At 42.2% G+C, this 18,230-nt stretch overlaps 1 protein-coding gene across 3 annotated transcripts in view; it reads right to left on the minus strand.

Moving 5' to 3' along the window:
* ankrd13b (ankyrin repeat domain 13B) overlaps window positions 1-18,230 on the minus strand; it is a 50,672-nt gene that overhangs the window by 22,435 nt on the left and 10,007 nt on the right. For all 3 annotated transcript variants that reach the window (XM_037119128.1, XM_037119118.1, XM_037119137.1), the window contains 4 exons: window positions 5,326-5,461; window positions 3,054-3,178; window positions 1,189-1,234; window positions 682-825 (listed from right to left, as the gene is read on the minus strand). In XM_037119128.1, the coding sequence (XP_036975023.1) occupies window positions 682-825; window positions 1,189-1,234; window positions 3,054-3,178; window positions 5,326-5,461 (451 nt within the window). The remainder of the gene's footprint in view (window positions 1-681; window positions 826-1,188; window positions 1,235-3,053; window positions 3,179-5,325; window positions 5,462-18,230) is intronic.

Below are 18,230 nucleotides of genomic sequence, written 5' to 3' on the forward strand. Positions count from 1 at the left end.
TTGTAAAGTTATGGCACACCATTTGGGAACCAGTGACAAAGGTTATTGTTCAGTAAAGTGAGATTATTTCACAGAACTTAAAGGAAATGCCAACTGAAAACCAAAAGACAAGGGGCAGGGGAGAGGTAAAGAGACACAGTGGAAGACAGAGTGGCTAAAACATGCTTACTATTGTACATCTGCAAGCCAGTGCACAATTTGGCCTCATACATATTGCAAAGCACTTTTTTGAATAAAAAGGCATTTTCACCTTCTTGGCGAGAGTTATGAGAATATTAATCCTGCTACCAGCAGGCTAAGATTCTGCTAGCAGCCACTTAGCTTAGCACAGCACAAAGACTGGAAACAGGAAGGACACAACTAGCCTGGCTCTAGACAAAGGCAATAAAATCAACCTGACATGAGCTTTCATAGGAGCTCTCTGATTAACATGTATCTCATTTGTTTAGTCTGTATGAAAGATTTTTTTATCTATGGGGCGGGCTCAGTGACTTCCTGATGTCTTTTTGTCTACATGTTGGCAAGAAAATGAAAGTATATTCCCAAAATGACTTACAATTCCTTAACAATACATTATTTGCATTTGCTCTTACAGTCCAGTGTTAATGTCTCTGTTCTACTGTATCAAATACACTAAAATGCTCTAGCAAAAGTGCTTGACATTTGAATTTGACCTCTGACCTGTTCCCCTGAAAATGAAGCTCCGGTTTCCTCTCTGCCATGTCATCTGTTCAAAGCCAGTCAGGGTGGTGTCGACACGGAGACACTGACCGCTCTTCCACACTCTGTAGGTGTCGCTGGGGCAGATACGAGACACCAGGGGCACTGAGGACAAACACAGACACACTTTAAATGAAATGTGCCATTCCTGTAGGACATGTGCAGAATGCAGTGCAGCACCTCTCCGTTTCCTGTTCGTTATTTTCATTTTCTTCATTTTTTCAGAGAGTAATACTGAAAACACATCCACTTGTGGTTTTGTAAAGCACTTCAGATAAAAAGCATGCGCTGATTAAGTCTAAAAACAAAGCCAGACTGCAGGGTGGGAAGTGTATGAGCATCAGTGTCCAGTAGAACAGGAACAAACAGCCTTCTTCAGCCCCAGAGGGAGAACGATAACATGATTAGTTCTGACTGGTCGGTGCTGGACTGCTTTACCGACTGGAGTGATGCAATGACTGGACTCACCCCAGCTGGTGAACTCCCATTTCATCTCCACATAGAAGTCCTGGGCCTGTACAGAAATAGGCAGAGAGAGGGGAAAGACAGCAGGGTAAAGGAAGATATATGAGAAAGCAAGGGGCATTAATGACGGGGATGGAGCGAGAGAGAGAGAGAGGGAGAGAGAGAGAGAGAGAGAGTGATGAAGTTAAAGATGGATTGACAAAGAGGAGAGGAGAACGGCAAAGCGGAGGAAAAAGGGAAGATTGAACAACAGTAGCGCTGCTTCATTGTCTGTTCCAGAGATGGGGTACAGGCACAGAGAAGTGGTTGTGTGTGTATGAGGGTTAATAATAGAACTGATGGATGAAGAGGAGGATGATGTGGATGGGAGCAGCAGCAGACAAACAACAGGGTGATGCCTGCAATGTTTGCGTGTGCATGTGTGTGAGTACTCATTGTCGTTTTCAAACTGTGAGGGTGTTGTGTCTACCATGTGGGTTTGCTTCTGTGTGTGTGTGTGTGTGATTATATCAGGGAGCCAGCTGGAGCAGATACATAGGAAGACAGACTGTGTGAAGGCAGTTCCCTGCATCTCTGCCACTTGTTCTCTGCAGCTCGACTGCCGCAGCAGCTTCAACACGACCAACACTTTTTCTGTCAGGATTAAAACCATCGACCTTCAGGCTCTCCAGCCTCAGCTTGTCCATCACTGCTATTGCGCCTTGAAGCATGGCACTCTGGTTTATCTGACATCAAAGTGTTGGTGTTGTTCCCACAACATTATAATTAAAGCTGCTCCAGGACCGTCCTTGGAGCTGGTGTAAGTGAGTCTGCATAGAGAGCAAGTCGATAGGTTTGTGCTCTATGTGGAACTCACTATTTTTATATATACACACAGTATTTTTGGTTAAGTTTGGGAAATAAAACCACGTTAACCACGTTGTTCTGCTATTTTTTTTTCCTGAGTTGCAAAGCCATGACAAAAAGTTATTGGTCAGTTACAATGACCGTCTAACCAGATGGTTTGTTCCACAGAACCATCTGAAAAGTCACTGTTGGAAACTGGTTGGAAAAGGGCAGGAACTTTCAAAAAGCACTTGGCAGGTGGTTGGATGGACCATCTGTCTATCACCGTCTATCATGGGCTAACTTCAACCAATCAGATCAACAGTAGGAGGGGGCGACCATTACCAAAGCCAGTTGGTAAATCAAACGCTTACATGAGCTATTCCAGAGAGGAGCGAAAACATCTTTTCCACTCTCTGCTCTTCTTTCAGTGACACAAACTCTCCAATTCTGATGTAACTGACGTTACAGCCATTTTCAAACAAACAGTCGCTTCTATCGCTGGACATCACACCTATCAACCACCTTAACCACACATGAAGCTGCTGTCTCTAGCTGCCTGTTGTTTCTCTAAGGTTGCTGATTGGCTCAACACTTGTGTGTTTGGCCACAAGAGCACAGCTGTCTCACAAGGTAAATGATGGTCCTGGAGCAGCATTAATTATGATGTTAGGAACATAATCATAGGAACAACACGGCGCTATCAGATCGTGCTGCACTCGGTGCTCTTTTGGGGGAGTGTGATGACTCAGATTACCCAGACACAGAGGGCTTCGTAACACGGAGTTGTATCCTTTGAGCATACTTCCCTTGTCAAATATCAAAGTTATTAATACCTTTAAACAAAATCAAAATTGTTTGAACCTAAAAAGATGTACATGTAAAAAATTCAAATCTACATTTCAAATGGATGCATCTCTGATCAGAACTCACTTGATATACACTTGTTTGTGCCTATGCATGTGTGTGTGTGATCATGGGACTATCTTTTTTCCATGTGTACATCAAACTGTTTGTGTGTGAGTTCTTGTGCGAAATCCCACTTGGCGCAGTCGCTCCAGAAGGACGGGGATGCCCGCCAGTCTCTTGGCAGTCCTCTGGTAGTCACGGTAACGAAGCACGAGACGCACCAGCTCTGGATCTCTGGTGCTCACCGCCTCCTGAAGAACTGCAGGAGAAAGAAAGAGAGAGAGGGAGATGGAGAGTAAAACAGAGCCAATCACTCAGGCCTCATCTAAAATTTATGCACATGAGCAATTTAAGGGGGGCAGCAAGAATTGCCGAAACTGAAGTAGGCCAAAGGAAAAGCTGGTACGAACAATTACGGCAGCTCACCCGTCATTCATCAGGCCGCCACTTTGCTGTTAATCTTACAGGCTGTTCTACCCTTGAACAATTACATAACAATTTCCTTCCCTTTCCTTTATCAGCACACCTGTGAGTGCAGGTATATACACATACGCATACACAAGCACAGTCGAAACAATCAAAATGTGGCAGGACACAAATCATGTGCGTAATCTACTGCACCTCCTGGCAGTAGTCAGATTAGGAGAAACAGAACAGGATTACTTCATGACGCTCTGCAACCACAGAGTCTTGGTGATATTCCTGACAATATCAAAGTTTCAATTTTGCTCTTAATCCCTCACCATCAAGATAAATAAAGCATCAATTAACACACCAGGTCACACATGTTAAGAGGGAGTCACAGCAAAAAACAAAACCTGAGGATGGGGGTGGGATAAAGGACCCCAGAAAAGGGTATTGTATAATTTCAAGGTTAAAAAATGAATTAATTTCATGCTCCATTAGTCTCCAATTGCCAGGCTGATCTCCACAGAGCATTTATACAGTGGCAGCAGCCAAGAAAAGTCTGACTGAAGCCACAGTTTTTCTGCGAAAGAGGTCGTGAAAAAAAAGTATAATCAAGAGGACAAAACTGTGCTAAACTCATCAGAGCCAAAGTAAAATAGAGCCAGTGGGACATGTTGTAGTGGGCCATTTTGCAGACACAGTGCATGATATATTGTACATTAAATATTATCATAGTCTTCTAATTGTGACCAAGGGGGCCACAACCAGAAACGTAACATTTTCAGACCATTTGTGACTGGGTATTTAATGGGGTCAAAGCATTTTCTGGACATTTTTTTTAACAATAAAATAAAGCACATCACAGAATGGGACAAGAAGATTATTTTTATCACCGTCTTCATGATCAGACTGAAACCCCTCGGCAACTTGATAGCAAAGAGCTCAAAGTAGCAGTTTAAAAGGGCAATATGTAAGATATGGCCAGAATTGTAGTTTAAAACTTTAAAAAGTATATGTAATATCACCAGCAGAGTGTGAGGAAACAGTGGTGTTATGTCAAAGACCTTTAAATCAATATATGTGTATGTGTAAGTTAGCATGCTAACCAGCTAGCCCCGGCCTGTCCTGTCTTCTTATAGTTTGCTACTTAGAAATATTTTTACACATATATTTTTACAGGAAATGTAAAAAAAATCAACCTCCAGATGATTATTAGGGCCACTTGGTTCCTCCACTAACTGAGCTGCTGGTCACTACAGCCAGAGAGCTACAGCAAAGAGTATAGTGAGCAGCTACAGCTTTAAAATTCTGGCCATTTCTTACAAATCATACCTTCAATAAATGGCAACACTGCATAATAAAGGTGCACATAACACAGATGCCTGTAGTTACTGGCCACTTGTTACCACTTACTTATCAATTAGCAATTAGTTTTTTGATTTGAATTGTATAATTCATACAAAATAATTAGTGTTGCCAATAAATAAATCCCACATGTATTTTAAGACATAATGGTGTTTACTATACATTAAAAAACAGTAAGCAGACTGTGTGAAATCTCTTGCATTTCTGTTTGGCACATTAACGGAGGGTGGCACAGTTTTACTACTAATTAGAGCTAAGCTTCCATGTTTATTTACAATGATGCCGGTTGGAGTATAAATACATAATATCTTTTATCGTCCAAAGGAGGCAAAAGTGTTCATGGGAAATGTGGGTGATACGTTTAAACCACCAGTGAGAGACAGACTGCCAATTGTCTCAACCGTGGTCTCTCTGTTTCCTTTAATTACACTGCAAAGTCATAATTACTTTGACATTTTATTGTATAAAATGCGGCATGTAGCATTTTTTTTTTTTTTTTAATCTTGAAACACCCCAACCCCCAACTCACCATCTGATAATGCATTATGTATACTGCAGATTGCACGGGCTACCAGACAACTAGACTCGGTTTCCTCTGCAGACACACACATGCACAAACACACAGTAACGCACCGGTCCATCCATTGCGGTTCTCCTTGCTAACGTCAGCTCCTTGCTGCAGCAGGACCCTGGCACAGTCCAGGTGGCCCAGCGTGACAGCCAGGTGGAGAGGAGTCCGCCCACGAGGGTCCAGAGACTCTAAATCAGCCTGGGTGGAGGAAGAGGAGAGAGGGTGGAAAACAAAAAGGAAAAGGAAGAAGGAAATGATTATTAAACAGGCAGTCATATAGAGTGTAAGGGAGCAACATGGGCAAAAAGGGAAGAAGAGCAGACAGAGAGAAATGAAGCAGCAGGAGAGGAAATTGGGGTTAATCGCGTATCATTGTAGTGCTCTTCGAGCACAGATAGAGAGGTAGGGAGAAACAGAAAAATATAATAGAGAAGCAAGTGTGGAAATGACGACTGAGAGATGGAAAGAGAGACAGTGACAGGTGCTAATTGATCTGTCACCACCCTAACATGGTTGAGCACTGCACCCCTGTATCTCTCTTATTTTCTGGGCTGGATGGTTTGGGTTTATCTAAACACAGACAGTTCTTTTAAACAGGGCCTCCACACACCAGAGCTGTTAAAGCAGCCTCCTGTCTGCTATTCTTCAAAACATTAAGACATGGAACATTACGGTTCACAGACAGTTTCCAGTTTGAATCTGAAAGGAAAATGTGAGCAGGTTATGTAAACAAGGAGCACAGTTCTCAACCTGCTGTGCCACCGAACGAAGCGCATACACCTTTTTTTCATCTTCTGAACATGCGTAGCTGTATAAGTGTGACAACAACACTGATGAACAGAAAGCATAATTAATGCTCGAGGCTTCACTTTCAGCTCTCAGCTCCACCGTGCTGTATTTAGAAGCATGTCAACAAGACCTAATTTGTAAGCCATATTACATTAGTGTTAATCTGTCAAATCAATCACACCAGAGCTCTGATATGCTAAAATTAAAAAGAAATTAATGAAGGAGGATTTTTTTTTTTTTAAACTGTCTCACACATATCAAAAAGACATTTGGCAGACAGCTAAGGATAATTTTAGATGCCCAGGATATCAACTTATTGATGTCTCTGGTTTTTGGTGCATCTTCAAACCAAACAAATGAATCAAAAGCGGTTATAGGGCCAAGCCAGGATAAATTTGAAAAAATATATATACATATATAGTGGATGTTGTTTAGCCCCTCCCTTAGGCTGCACCTCAACCACAAAATACCCCTCTAAAAGTTACATAATATCTTTTTTGGAGTAAAGCTCAATCAGGAGAGACCAATGAATGAAGTAAAGAAAATGTTTATCACAGCCAATGAAATGCAATAACAAGTCTTGTCAGAAAGCCTTTCGCACTTAGACTCTACAGGGAGATTTTGTGATTGAAGGGTGTCTGTCCTAAGCAGCAGCAAAAAGAATGCTCCCATGGAGTCCAGACACTGGTGGTGGTGGTGGTGATGGTGGCTGATGTCACTTCTGAGACAGATAGGCTGATGAAATGATGAAGCTGTTGAAGCTGATTAAGCTGGTGAATCTGCGAAGACTCGGCGGTGATGGGGAGGTGGTGGAGGGAGCGTGTAAAACAGCAGCCTGACCAAACTAAAGGCAGTAGACAACCCCATTTAAAAAGACAACAGCGGGGTGATAGGCTAACAGTGAAGGTGTGTCGCTGTGCGATTGGAGCGATGTGCCCGGCTGGTGTGAGCAGCTGATATCAGTTGACAGCCCCAGATAATGACAGGCAATTATGAGTGAGCATGAGTGAGAGGTGTGAATGTAAGGATGGTATGACAAATAAAGCTGAGCATGAGAAAGTGTAGTCTTCATCTCTGGACCTTCGCTCAAGCTTCATTAGTCTGACATTTTGGAAAACCTCTTTTTTGATTCCTTCCTTGAGTGGTAGCAGCAACAGACATTAGGCCATTAGCCTAGCTGAGCATAATGACTGGAAGCAGAAACAGCTATGCAATATAAAATCCACCTACCCGGACCTCTAAAGCTCATATTTATTACCTCCACCAAGGAGGTTAAGTCTTTTCAACCCAATATCTTTGTGTGTCAGATGGAGTGTGGGTCCCAGAATGGGTTCCAGATAAAGGAACAAATCCATTTTTTTTTTCACTGTCTTTAACATTGTGAGATGGGTACAGAGGTATATATTTGTTGTTTACATCTCAGGGAATAATGCATGGATCTTGATGAAAAACAAATTAAAGGGGACTGTGGCATCAATGGTCTTTTCTAACTCTTAGCAGAAATACAAAAAATTGAATCAGTGAGGTTGAAAAAATACTTCTTTGAAATTAGAAAGCACTACTGGCCTGTAGGCAATGTGTCAAGTGAAAAAAATAATTCCATATCATTGAAGATAACCTTAAATGTTATACATTTCCAAAATGTGAATAAGTGCTGAGTGTTGGTGTACTGCAGGTCTTGTTGTGCTTCACATGTCTTTACAGGTGTCAGTCCAGGCACGTTGAGTAGATAACTGGATGAGTCAATAGTTGTTGGCACCCAGGTTATACAGTGTCACACAGACAGACTGACATGTCGTTATGGATCAGGAAGACTGAGAATCCTCCAAGAGCTGCTGAGTAGAACAGCAACAGTTACTTCGTAGGTTATTACTACACGAGCTGCGGTGCGTGTACATCTGATGAGATATCATGTCTCATCACAGATCACTTGATTTAATCAACCGCTGCATGAACTGCCCGCCCCTCTCCAATGCACCACAGTGTTCATGTTGCCTCTCTCTGCAGTGAGCCCCTCCAAAATCGGCAACGTTTACAAAACCGATCTCAGATCTGCCAGCAAATTAAAGAGATCCGCGGATGACCACCATTATCCAAGGCGCAGGCTGATTCAAGGTCAGCTCTGTCGGTCGGCATGAATTTTAATGAAGGATCACTCTTGGAGATAAGTGTGAGTCAGAATCAGCACTTTAGAAAGACCTGAAGGAAACTGGGAAGAATTATTTCTAGGAATAAAAAATGAACCCATCTGAAGAACACTGCTAGGTAATTTTTGTAGTGCTTTTTATAAAATTAATACCTCCAATATGTCAGAAATATGGCTGAGCAGGTGAATTCAAGGAAGACTCTCAAGTCCTTATTGATCCACATACATTTCTAAATCAAAGCAATGGAGGGTGCAATGAATTAAATCCGAGTTAAAGCAACTGAGAAAAGACCAGACAAAAGAACTCAATATGAGGACCCTGCTCTGTTTATGGCACTCATATCCTGATACAAATGAGTGGCAGCGACTGTCCATCACTGGTTAACTGTTATGCTCTGGGAAACACACTGTGTCAGCGGCAACAGGAGGACTCAGCAGTTACGTTATCAATCAGTTACTGCAGCCATTTGTTTCCTTTATTTGCAAGTGAAATGAGAAACACACAAATATGGATGGGCCTCTGAATGCAAGTACAGACACATGATGCTCACATACATACACTCAAAGGGAATTCTGGATAGAGTTTAGCGAAGCATAACTCAATAACAGGAGCATGATATCATGTTTCAGTGTGTTAATGGGTGTGTTATCGCTCTACAATCTCCAACTATCCACTCTTTAGTTAAAAGGCTCGCTGTTTTCCACAGTGCTTTCAAAAGCAACCCTGAGGAGACAGACTGAGACACAAAGAGAGACACATAAATAATGTGGCTGGAGAAGATTTCTACGGAAAGAAAGTGCCTGTCAGCAACTGTAACATGCAAGACGGGCGAAGATGGAGAGGGAGGATAGAGCGACATACTGCTGTTCAAGTGGAGAAACAAAGAAACGGGGAGGAGTGAGGAAAGGGAACAGAAGGAGAAAGAGAGTTAGGAGCTGGAGGAGTCAACAACATGTGGGAGTCCCTCAGGAGCCGCGGAGCCCAGGGAACAGAGAGAGGGAGCGTCATAGCAACATAGGAGAAGAAAGAGAGCAGTCAGCTCTGTTTACGTGCGCTGGATTACGAGTCGGAGTGTAACATGCAAATATGGCCACTTTTGCTGGCGTACGTGACTGGTGTGTGCATGTTGAGCACGAGAGGCGTCTCAAAGGACAGACAACATGCGCTTAGGCAGCACAAACATGAAGTGCTGTCAATGTCACAGGAAGAGAAAAGTCCACTGCAGGGTGTCCATCACTGAAACAACATGAGAGAAAAAGACTGTGCCAGCAGAACCAGCGACGGAGTGGTAATAAAGAGTCTTGGAATACATTTTCCCTCCAAATGGAAATGGTATTTTGGAATGAAACCCTTCACATATTGTTGTAGGCACATGAAAGGCAGAAAAAAGAGAGTCTGGAACAAAGCTGATGGTAAAAAAAAAATAAATAAAAGATGAGAGACAGAGAATGGGAGATAAAAAGAGAAAAATAAACTTGGCTCTACTTTATTTTCTGTCTTTTTATGGCACTTGCACCGTCTCGCAGCTGTCCTTTCATCCAACTGCTCCCCCCTTTAAGTGGCTGCGTGTAATGTTGGTGATTATCAGTTTAAGCTTATTTTACAGCCGTACTCGATTTCAATTACACCAGATACAACGGCTGAGGGTGAGCGGCTTAAATGCAGCAACAAAAAAAAAAAAAAGAAGAGACACACAATGGAGAGCTGGAGAGGAGGCGCAGAGGGATGCTAACGAGGGGCGAGGATAAACAGAAACATGTGGCGAGGTGGACGGAGACAGAGAGAGAGGGAGGGGAAGTCAAGGGAGGATAGCAGCGGGGTGATTACAGAGGAGAGGGAGGATGTGGAAGGAGACAGGTCGCGGAGAGTGCAGGCTGCTGCCAGAGAGCAGTCTGTGCGTGTATAACACAGGACGATGGGGAAAACAACAGGACAACCCACTGATGTGTAGAGTCTGCAGATGCTTCTCCTTTCCTTCCACTACACCTGATGAAGCTCCTGTCGTGGTAAAACAGTTCTAAAAAGCGAGGAAAGTATATTTCACCTGTCATCTTGGCTTATATTTTTTTTTCTCCAGCGCCTCTTTGTGATGCATTACTAGGCACGCATATGATTTATTTATGGTGGTCATTGCAAGCCACTCTAGCATTAAATTAAAGTCTGTAATGTTATCGAGTATGTGTCAGTTTGACGAGGCCTCATTCCTATCCTTTTGACCTTATATAAAGTTAGAAGATCTTGACTGAGAGCATCATTCACATTCTCAGCACCTTCACTGACAGGTCTGGAGTTTGAAATGGACCAAGCCCCTTCAGTCTGGATCATGATCTCCACTGATCCGGCAACCTCGCCATCCTTTCCATATCATCCTCTTCCTTATTATCGCTACCAAGAGTGCAGTACAACACCTACCCCCTTGTCAAATTTCCTAATCAGCACGAGTCAGTGTGTGAGAAATTTGTTGTGATGACACCTTCGAGCCCGATCAGAAAACAGTCAGACTGAAGTGATGCGCTGCAGCTCATTTGGTCCAATTTGCATCAAAAGTAGCTGTTACAGGCCGAAAATGAATACGGTGACAGACGGTGGTCTCGGAGTTTGAAGCGCACACACACACACACACACACAGCTGTATTTTTCGTTTAATTCAAGGTTCAATTCAAGAGGGTGGTACTGATGGGAAAAAGAAGGGGAGCAGTGGTGACAAACAGGCACATGTTAAGCTCTCCATGAGGCACATACACAGGAGCAGCACTCAGAGCTAATGTCCTCCAAACACTGCACACTGACCTGCAGACATACTGACATACTTACTTATTCACATGTGAACAATGATCAGATGAAAAACCACACACACACACACACACACACACACACACACACACACACACACACACACACACACACACACACACACACACAAAACAAAAAAAATCCCTCCCCCATTAACAAAATAGGTACTCTCTGGAGGAAATATTAGTTTACAACTAACAGACCATACACTCTCCCTCTCAAATGCATGCACAAACACTCCCACAGACACACACACACACACACAATCACACAGCCTTGTTTAACTTGTGTGGCTTGGTATTAACAGTGGGGACATTATGTCATCCCTGCTTGTCTCTTAGCACCCGCTCTTCACTTGACAATGAGATCACTATGGTTGACACATAAAGCCTGTGATGAAGGGTGGGGCATATGACACACATAGAATATTTCTGGCGAGTTTTGTTGTTTTTACACTAATTGTGTGGTCTGTGGTTTCATGAGTTAAGTCGAAGACTGGTAAACTGACTTAAGACAGACATGGCCTTAAGCTAATATCTCAAGTTTTGAGGCTATATCTTGATTCAAAGTATATAATGGAAAATATGAAATCTACTCAAAAGCACTTCATAAAAAGCTAGGGCTAGGGAACAAAGTCGAATATCATAATGTTTTTTCACTAAATATGCTGAGAATGATGATAAAAACACTTTCACAATGAATGACTAATTGGGTAAAAACAAGTATTAGAACAGTCTGGTAAGATCAGAAAATGTTATCACTTTACTGTAACGCAGCCTTTAAAACCAGGAAAAGACAACACATATGCCATATCAGGATATAATTCTATCTATCTGAGATGATTTGTATATTTGATCTCACATCACGGTAACATTACGACATCAATATATTTCCCTGCCCTAGCCTGCACGTGCCAAAGACTGATAACAGAAAGATAATAGATGGTGCTGCTAAAGATGACTACACAGAGAGTACACCAAGTCACATCAGCGTATCTCATGGGCCCTTTTCACAGCAGCCATTTTAAAATAGTAGGAAAAGCACAGTTGTTACTTCCAACACTAATGATAACAGGGTTTTGTTGAAGTTTTCCAATAAGCCGTGAGAGGGGAGCCGTGAGGCGGATGAATCAGCTAAATGGGATTCGGCCTTTATCGGTCTCATTACTTAGACTTTTTCCTTTTGTGGCTGGTTAAAATATCTTCATTGAATGTTTCGTCATTATGACAAAGAAGCAATAACAATAAGTCAATCTTATATTTCTCCAAAGCAGATACAACTACACGGTATCACTGATCTTGGACAGCCATACACTGGAACAGTGTACTTCTTGCTTTGCAACACTCAGCTTGAAAAATCCACTTCCAACTGCCTTGTCAAGTAAAAAAGACGTTATTCCCTGACAGGTTAAACCTTTTCCCCCCTTTCTTTGTTTAGTCTCTTTCTTTGATGAGAGACAAATATGAAGTTTGAAGAAAGAAGACTGGCATCACTCTCATGACTGTACAGCAAGTATGGATCTACATATAGTTAGTTTAGCTTAGCACAAAGTCTGGAAATGGGGAATCTGCCACAACAACAAAATATGCCTACCAGCACCTCTAAATCTCACTTATTCATATGTTATATCTTGTTTGTTTATCCGTACAAAAATCCATCAGACATTTTGTGGTTTTTCAGGTAGTTAAGAGCCAGTTTATTTCTTGGCAGAGTGCAGTGACTTATTGGAGTCTTGTCATCAGCATGAGCCTGCCAGAGTGTTATCCATCTTCATATTTTTCTCTTCAAAAGAGTGTATAGTGTATTTCCAAAAATGAATATCCATAATCCACATCAGAAAGAGTAATCAGTTATAAAGAGAAAAGCTGTGTTACTGCTGCTACTGCGGAAAATGTCTGAAGGTGAATGTTTGAATGAACTAATCTTTAATCTCTTTAGAGCTAGTCTTACCTTTCTGCTTTTCAAGGAAGGTGTCATAATGTTGCATTATTCCTTCTGTTCTCCCTCCGAAAATGGATAGAGTCTCCCCATCATCATCATGTCAAACTGTTCCATTATAAGGATAAATCATTCTCATTATGACGTTATGAGAAGAAAACTTTGCATTTCAAATGGGGCAAGGAGGGAGGACTCCTTCTTTCTCGCCGCGACAACCCTGCATGTGTTACATTTAACTTTGACTTGATGGAAGAAGGCTGTTCATGTCTTCTTTTTTCTCGCCTCCATTTTCATATTTCCATCCTTATTCCTCCCTTATTTCTTCCTCTTTTTCTCTCTCAAAAAAAAAAAACAAACTTTCTCTCACGTATCTACCTCTCTGCCCTCGCTCTATCTTGCTCATCGTTGTCACGTCACATTCTATTCCTCTGCGCAGTTCACTCTATCTCTTTGTTCCCTTCCCCTTTTCTCTGTTCCGGCTCATCTATGTCTTACAATCAAACTGTTTTCGAGTTACCCTCTCCCTCCCTCAGTTTCTTTCCTTCTATCCCATCTTGCCCTCCCTCCATAGTGAGCTCAGTGGAGGTTGCATTATTGATAGGCATCTCTATCTGTGGCATCTGCTCCTTCTCACTCCACCCTCCCTCCCTCTTTCTCTCCCCCTCTCTCCCTCCCTCAGTGTGTGCCTGGCCTGATGCAGCTTGGCAGGTACTTAGGCCAACATCAATCTTTCATACAAACACCACACGCACACACACACACACACACACACACACACACACACACACACACACACACACACACACACACACACACACACACACACACACACAGAGGGAACAGCTTTCCCAAAATGTTTGTGCATGGGGCGCACAGGAGCTGAGGGTGGCAATGGGAGGGAGGAGAATAAAAATAACTTTTTCTCCCCCCTGCCTCCCTTCTCGCTTCTGTGATTCTACATGCAGGCGAGACTTTGACAAACGCTACACCACCATGAAACCCTTGATCCATTTTCAATGTGACACGGCTTCAGAAAATAAAGGAAAGCACAAAACCTGCATCACGGATGACAGAGTGAGCAGAACAATCGCTTGACGTTAACCCCTCGGAAGAATAACAACACCGACGTCTCGCACTCATCTTAACAAAGCAGAGGCACTTCTGCCGGTGCATGAAAGCGCTGTGAGTTCGAGACGCCGAAAATAAGACAAAATGCACCAAAACACCAAGTGAAAGCGCTGACCTACATTCAAGCATACGTAATGTTTCTGTTTCACTGCACTTCGCTCTGTTTACTGTCATCCCCAATATCGACAGACAGATAAGCAGACAGAGACAGAGAAAGCGCAAACGGGTGGGATGCTGATGGACCTGTCAGAATGGCAACCGGAGCAAAGAGAGAGTTTCTCAGATGTTTATCTAGAGGTGCTGACACCTGTTTGCTGCGGTGAGCTAACAGAGCTCACCACAACGCGGGCAAAGACACGCATGGGGGCTAACAGAATAAGAGAGCACTTATTCTCATTCCTCACACTCACAAAGATGCAGGCACACTCACAGATGGAGCGAGCAAATCTTTTGTTGGAATGAGGCAGACAGTGCATACGCTATAAAAGAGCATAATCACATAATGTAGCCGCTGTGGCCTGTTGGAGTGAAACACCACAGCTGCCACTTTCTTTGCTTGTGTTTGTGTGTGTATGTGTATGTGAGTTATGTAGCTATTTCAGGTAAACCCAGTGGTCTGGCAAGAGATGGCTGCACTTAGCCCGGGCTGATAATGAAATTACAGTGTCATTTTCTCTGAAACATTTGGCTTTTCACCAGCTGAAAAGGTGCTGGTCAAATGAAAGGAATATATCTTGAAGGCTTGAAATGTATTTGTCTGCATTTATTTATGCAATGGTTCTTGTCAACTGGACAAGTTCAAGTGACTCAAACTGCTAAAATGTGTTGTAACAGTATAGTAGTATTTCTCCTTGAACAACGGCGTAAGGCAGCAGAACCAATCAATACATTAAGAAAGGCAGTGTATTTTTTCAGGGTGATTTTCTACTTCACATTTGGAAATACACAGACTTGCTTAAACTTGTACACTGGAGTCTATTGGCAGAACTCGCTATAAGTTTTCAAACAAATCACTTTTGAACAATTGTATGGAATTGAAAATCCAAAATATAACGTGCACACAAATGTGAGAAAAGGTACCAGTAGATCTTGGTTGTCTGCAGCTAAACTGTAAGTTGTAAAAAAAAAAAAAAAACCAGCATGACATACACCAAGTTATCCTATCCAAATTACGATTTACCAACCCTGAACTGACATCACAACTAAGTTATAGATTTAACTGTCATGGCTTTGGTTTTCAGTTTAGATGTTTCTGGTTTTATTTGTAGAATTCATTCACATGTGTCATATTGTGACTTTCCCCTTCCCGTCTTTGTCTTTTTCCCACATCTTTTCAGTGCACACCTGTGTTTCATATGTTCATTAGTCCTTGTGTGTCTTTTCCCTTTTTCTATCAGTTTCGTTCCTGTTGTCACTGTGTTTGCTCCTTGTGACTTTTGCTATCCTACCTGTATTCCCGAGGCTTCATCTTAGTTTATACTGTTTTGCATTACTCTGATGTAATAGATATTATGGATTTGGATTTGCTACATCTTGCTGCCTGTCTTAGTGTCTTGCATTTGGATCAATCTCTGATCACCTAAAACACTGACCTGTTTGTCGAGGCAGCAGACCAATTCTCAAATATGCGACAGGAAGTAATTTCAACCACATAATGTCACATTCAGGTCACTGAAAGGTAGTCTCAGATAGCAAGACCTGTCTCCACAGCACTCTGTCAGAGAAAGGTCTGGCAGAACCAGTCTTCATTCTGGTATATGGGAAAAGAAAATCGTTCTGGCTTGCTTGTATGTCTGCAGACCGATAACAATTGTCTTACGCAGTGCTAAACCCAGGATGAAGCAATGGTGGCTCTTGAAAATAGTGTCAGGGAAAACTTGATTCGTGTGAGGTGAGGCTAGCCCTAGCATTTAAATTTCTAAATCTCTGCAAAAGACGTTCATGTCATTATCATCCAGGTTACATTAGTTCAACTTGCCTTGCTTGTTTGGAGGTTGTTGTTGCAGATAGTGGAAGAATAACTAAAATAACTAAAGGGATAACTGGCACATATGATAGGCTTCATACCAACAGTAAACATCCTGTCATTATGAGTAAAAAGTGATCTGAAGGAAGCTGTAGCTTTAATGGAAAACTAACAGCTTAAAAATCAACTTTATACCCCTTTTAAAATAAGACATGCATCTGTCCCTTCATCCATTTGCTAGCCACTGGTGCTGTTCAGGGTCGTGATGGCGTGAACATGGCAGAAGTGTGCATTTTTCTCCAGGCAAATGACTCTGAGATCCCAAGATGTTTTCCTGAGGGTCTTACTCTGGATGTCTCTGTGCAATGCACATGAACAGACATTCACACCAAATACCCAAACCACCATACCTCAGTGTCCTCACATTTGAGAAGTAGTTCAGAGGTCTTCCAAAATTACACAGCTCCATAATTGTTCTAAGAGAGCAGGTAGGCCAATGATCACAGGTGTGGACTGTAACGAGAACTGACTGGCTAATCACAAGCCTCACCTCAACATGGTCCAGAATAGCATACTTGCTGATGCAACCAGCTGCTCTCAGATGTTACTTGAACTCTTCCGACCGAAACAGCTGGTGACCCTCCCACCTTAACAGGACAAGCAAGTCTTCTCTCCAAGAGAGAAGCATGGCCTCAGACTTGGAAGAACATCCCCTTAGACACAACGACACGCATACAGCGGATTGCTGCACACTGGAGGTTGCAGACAAATGATGCTAGAGACATACAGCAGCATCAACTGTGAATATAAAATATACGCTCTGCGGAGAAAATCCCTACCATTTTGGGTCTGCCTTGCTTACCCATCTTCAAATCATCAACATAAGACAGGATGAATTCCATAGTGTAGTACATGCCTTGAACTTGTTTGATGAACAAAACTTTTTGACAGTCTGTGAAGATGTAAATCTGACCCACAGTCTCTGGGCCACAACACTGCATTGTGTCTTGGGAATCCTGGCCTGGTTTATACTTTCAAACAGACATATTGTACATCCTTGCAAGAAGAAAAAGAGTCAAATTGTAGAAATGCTAGTAGCAACAGACGTCTTCACACAACCTTTCTTCAAATACAGCATTTCTTTAGGTTTTCCAGCACGTGTACAGTTGGTTCTCTTCTAGTGTCTGCGCAACCACAACAAATTGGATGTGTCCGCAAAGAGCCTATGTGCATACACTCTCTGAGGAAGAAATTTTACCTACGGGGGCCCAGCCGGACTCACATACTCACAGGCATGGAAAGTATAATTCGTGCTTCAGGCTTGCCAACCCTCCAGTATCCCTTTCAGTGTCCTGCATACACTGTTTACAGAGTGGCTTATAGGAGTATCATTTCCTGATAATTAAATCTGACTCAAACACAGGCATCCTTTTCTGAAAGTCTGGACAATCAACCCTATCAGACACCGGAGTCGGGAGTTCCCAGTGTACATAAAATAATATACATCAACCACAACAGCTGTAAAATGTCCAGTGGATATTTCTTTAAGATAGTTCATCCTTGGTGATGTGATATCATGTAACTATTGAACATGACTGGGACCTTACTTTCACATTAACTTCTATCAGAGCAATGAGATCAGACCTTCCAGACTCTCCCAGGACTGCCTTCAGCACAGTGTCGGGCAAATCACATCCAAAATGTTAAAAGTGAGAAGCTACTTATTACAATATTAGGCTACAGTCTGACTCTTCATCCATTTTGACAATGCAATTCTTCTTTTTGGGATATTTTCTCTTTTGATTCACAGGCAGAAGTGGCACCTCGTGGATGAATACTTATAAAATAGTAAACAATAACTCTAAACACTTGATTTTGTATGGTCACACATTAATGAAAATAATAATTGCATATTTTACAGTTATTAGAAACATATTCTTCTCAGTTACTGCTTAAAGTAAATGATTACTAAATTATTACTATACATATTACTTTTGCAGTCCATTACCATGAATGCAGCCTTTGCATTTAGGAGCTGCTTTTGACAATGTTCCCAGTTGAGGTCAGGATATTTGCGCCCATGCTGAGCACAGCCAAGCAGATGATGACCTCTTACTAGATTCTGGCAGGCCAACAAAACCACATGAAAGATTAATATAATGCACTGAACCTTTAGACAAACATGGTGGTTGAAATATTTAGATGT

Source organism: Acanthopagrus latus, chromosome 2 (genome assembly GCF_904848185.1).
Source record: "Acanthopagrus latus isolate v.2019 chromosome 2, fAcaLat1.1, whole genome shotgun sequence".
Lineage (NCBI taxonomy): Eukaryota > Metazoa > Chordata > Actinopteri > Spariformes > Sparidae > Acanthopagrus > Acanthopagrus latus.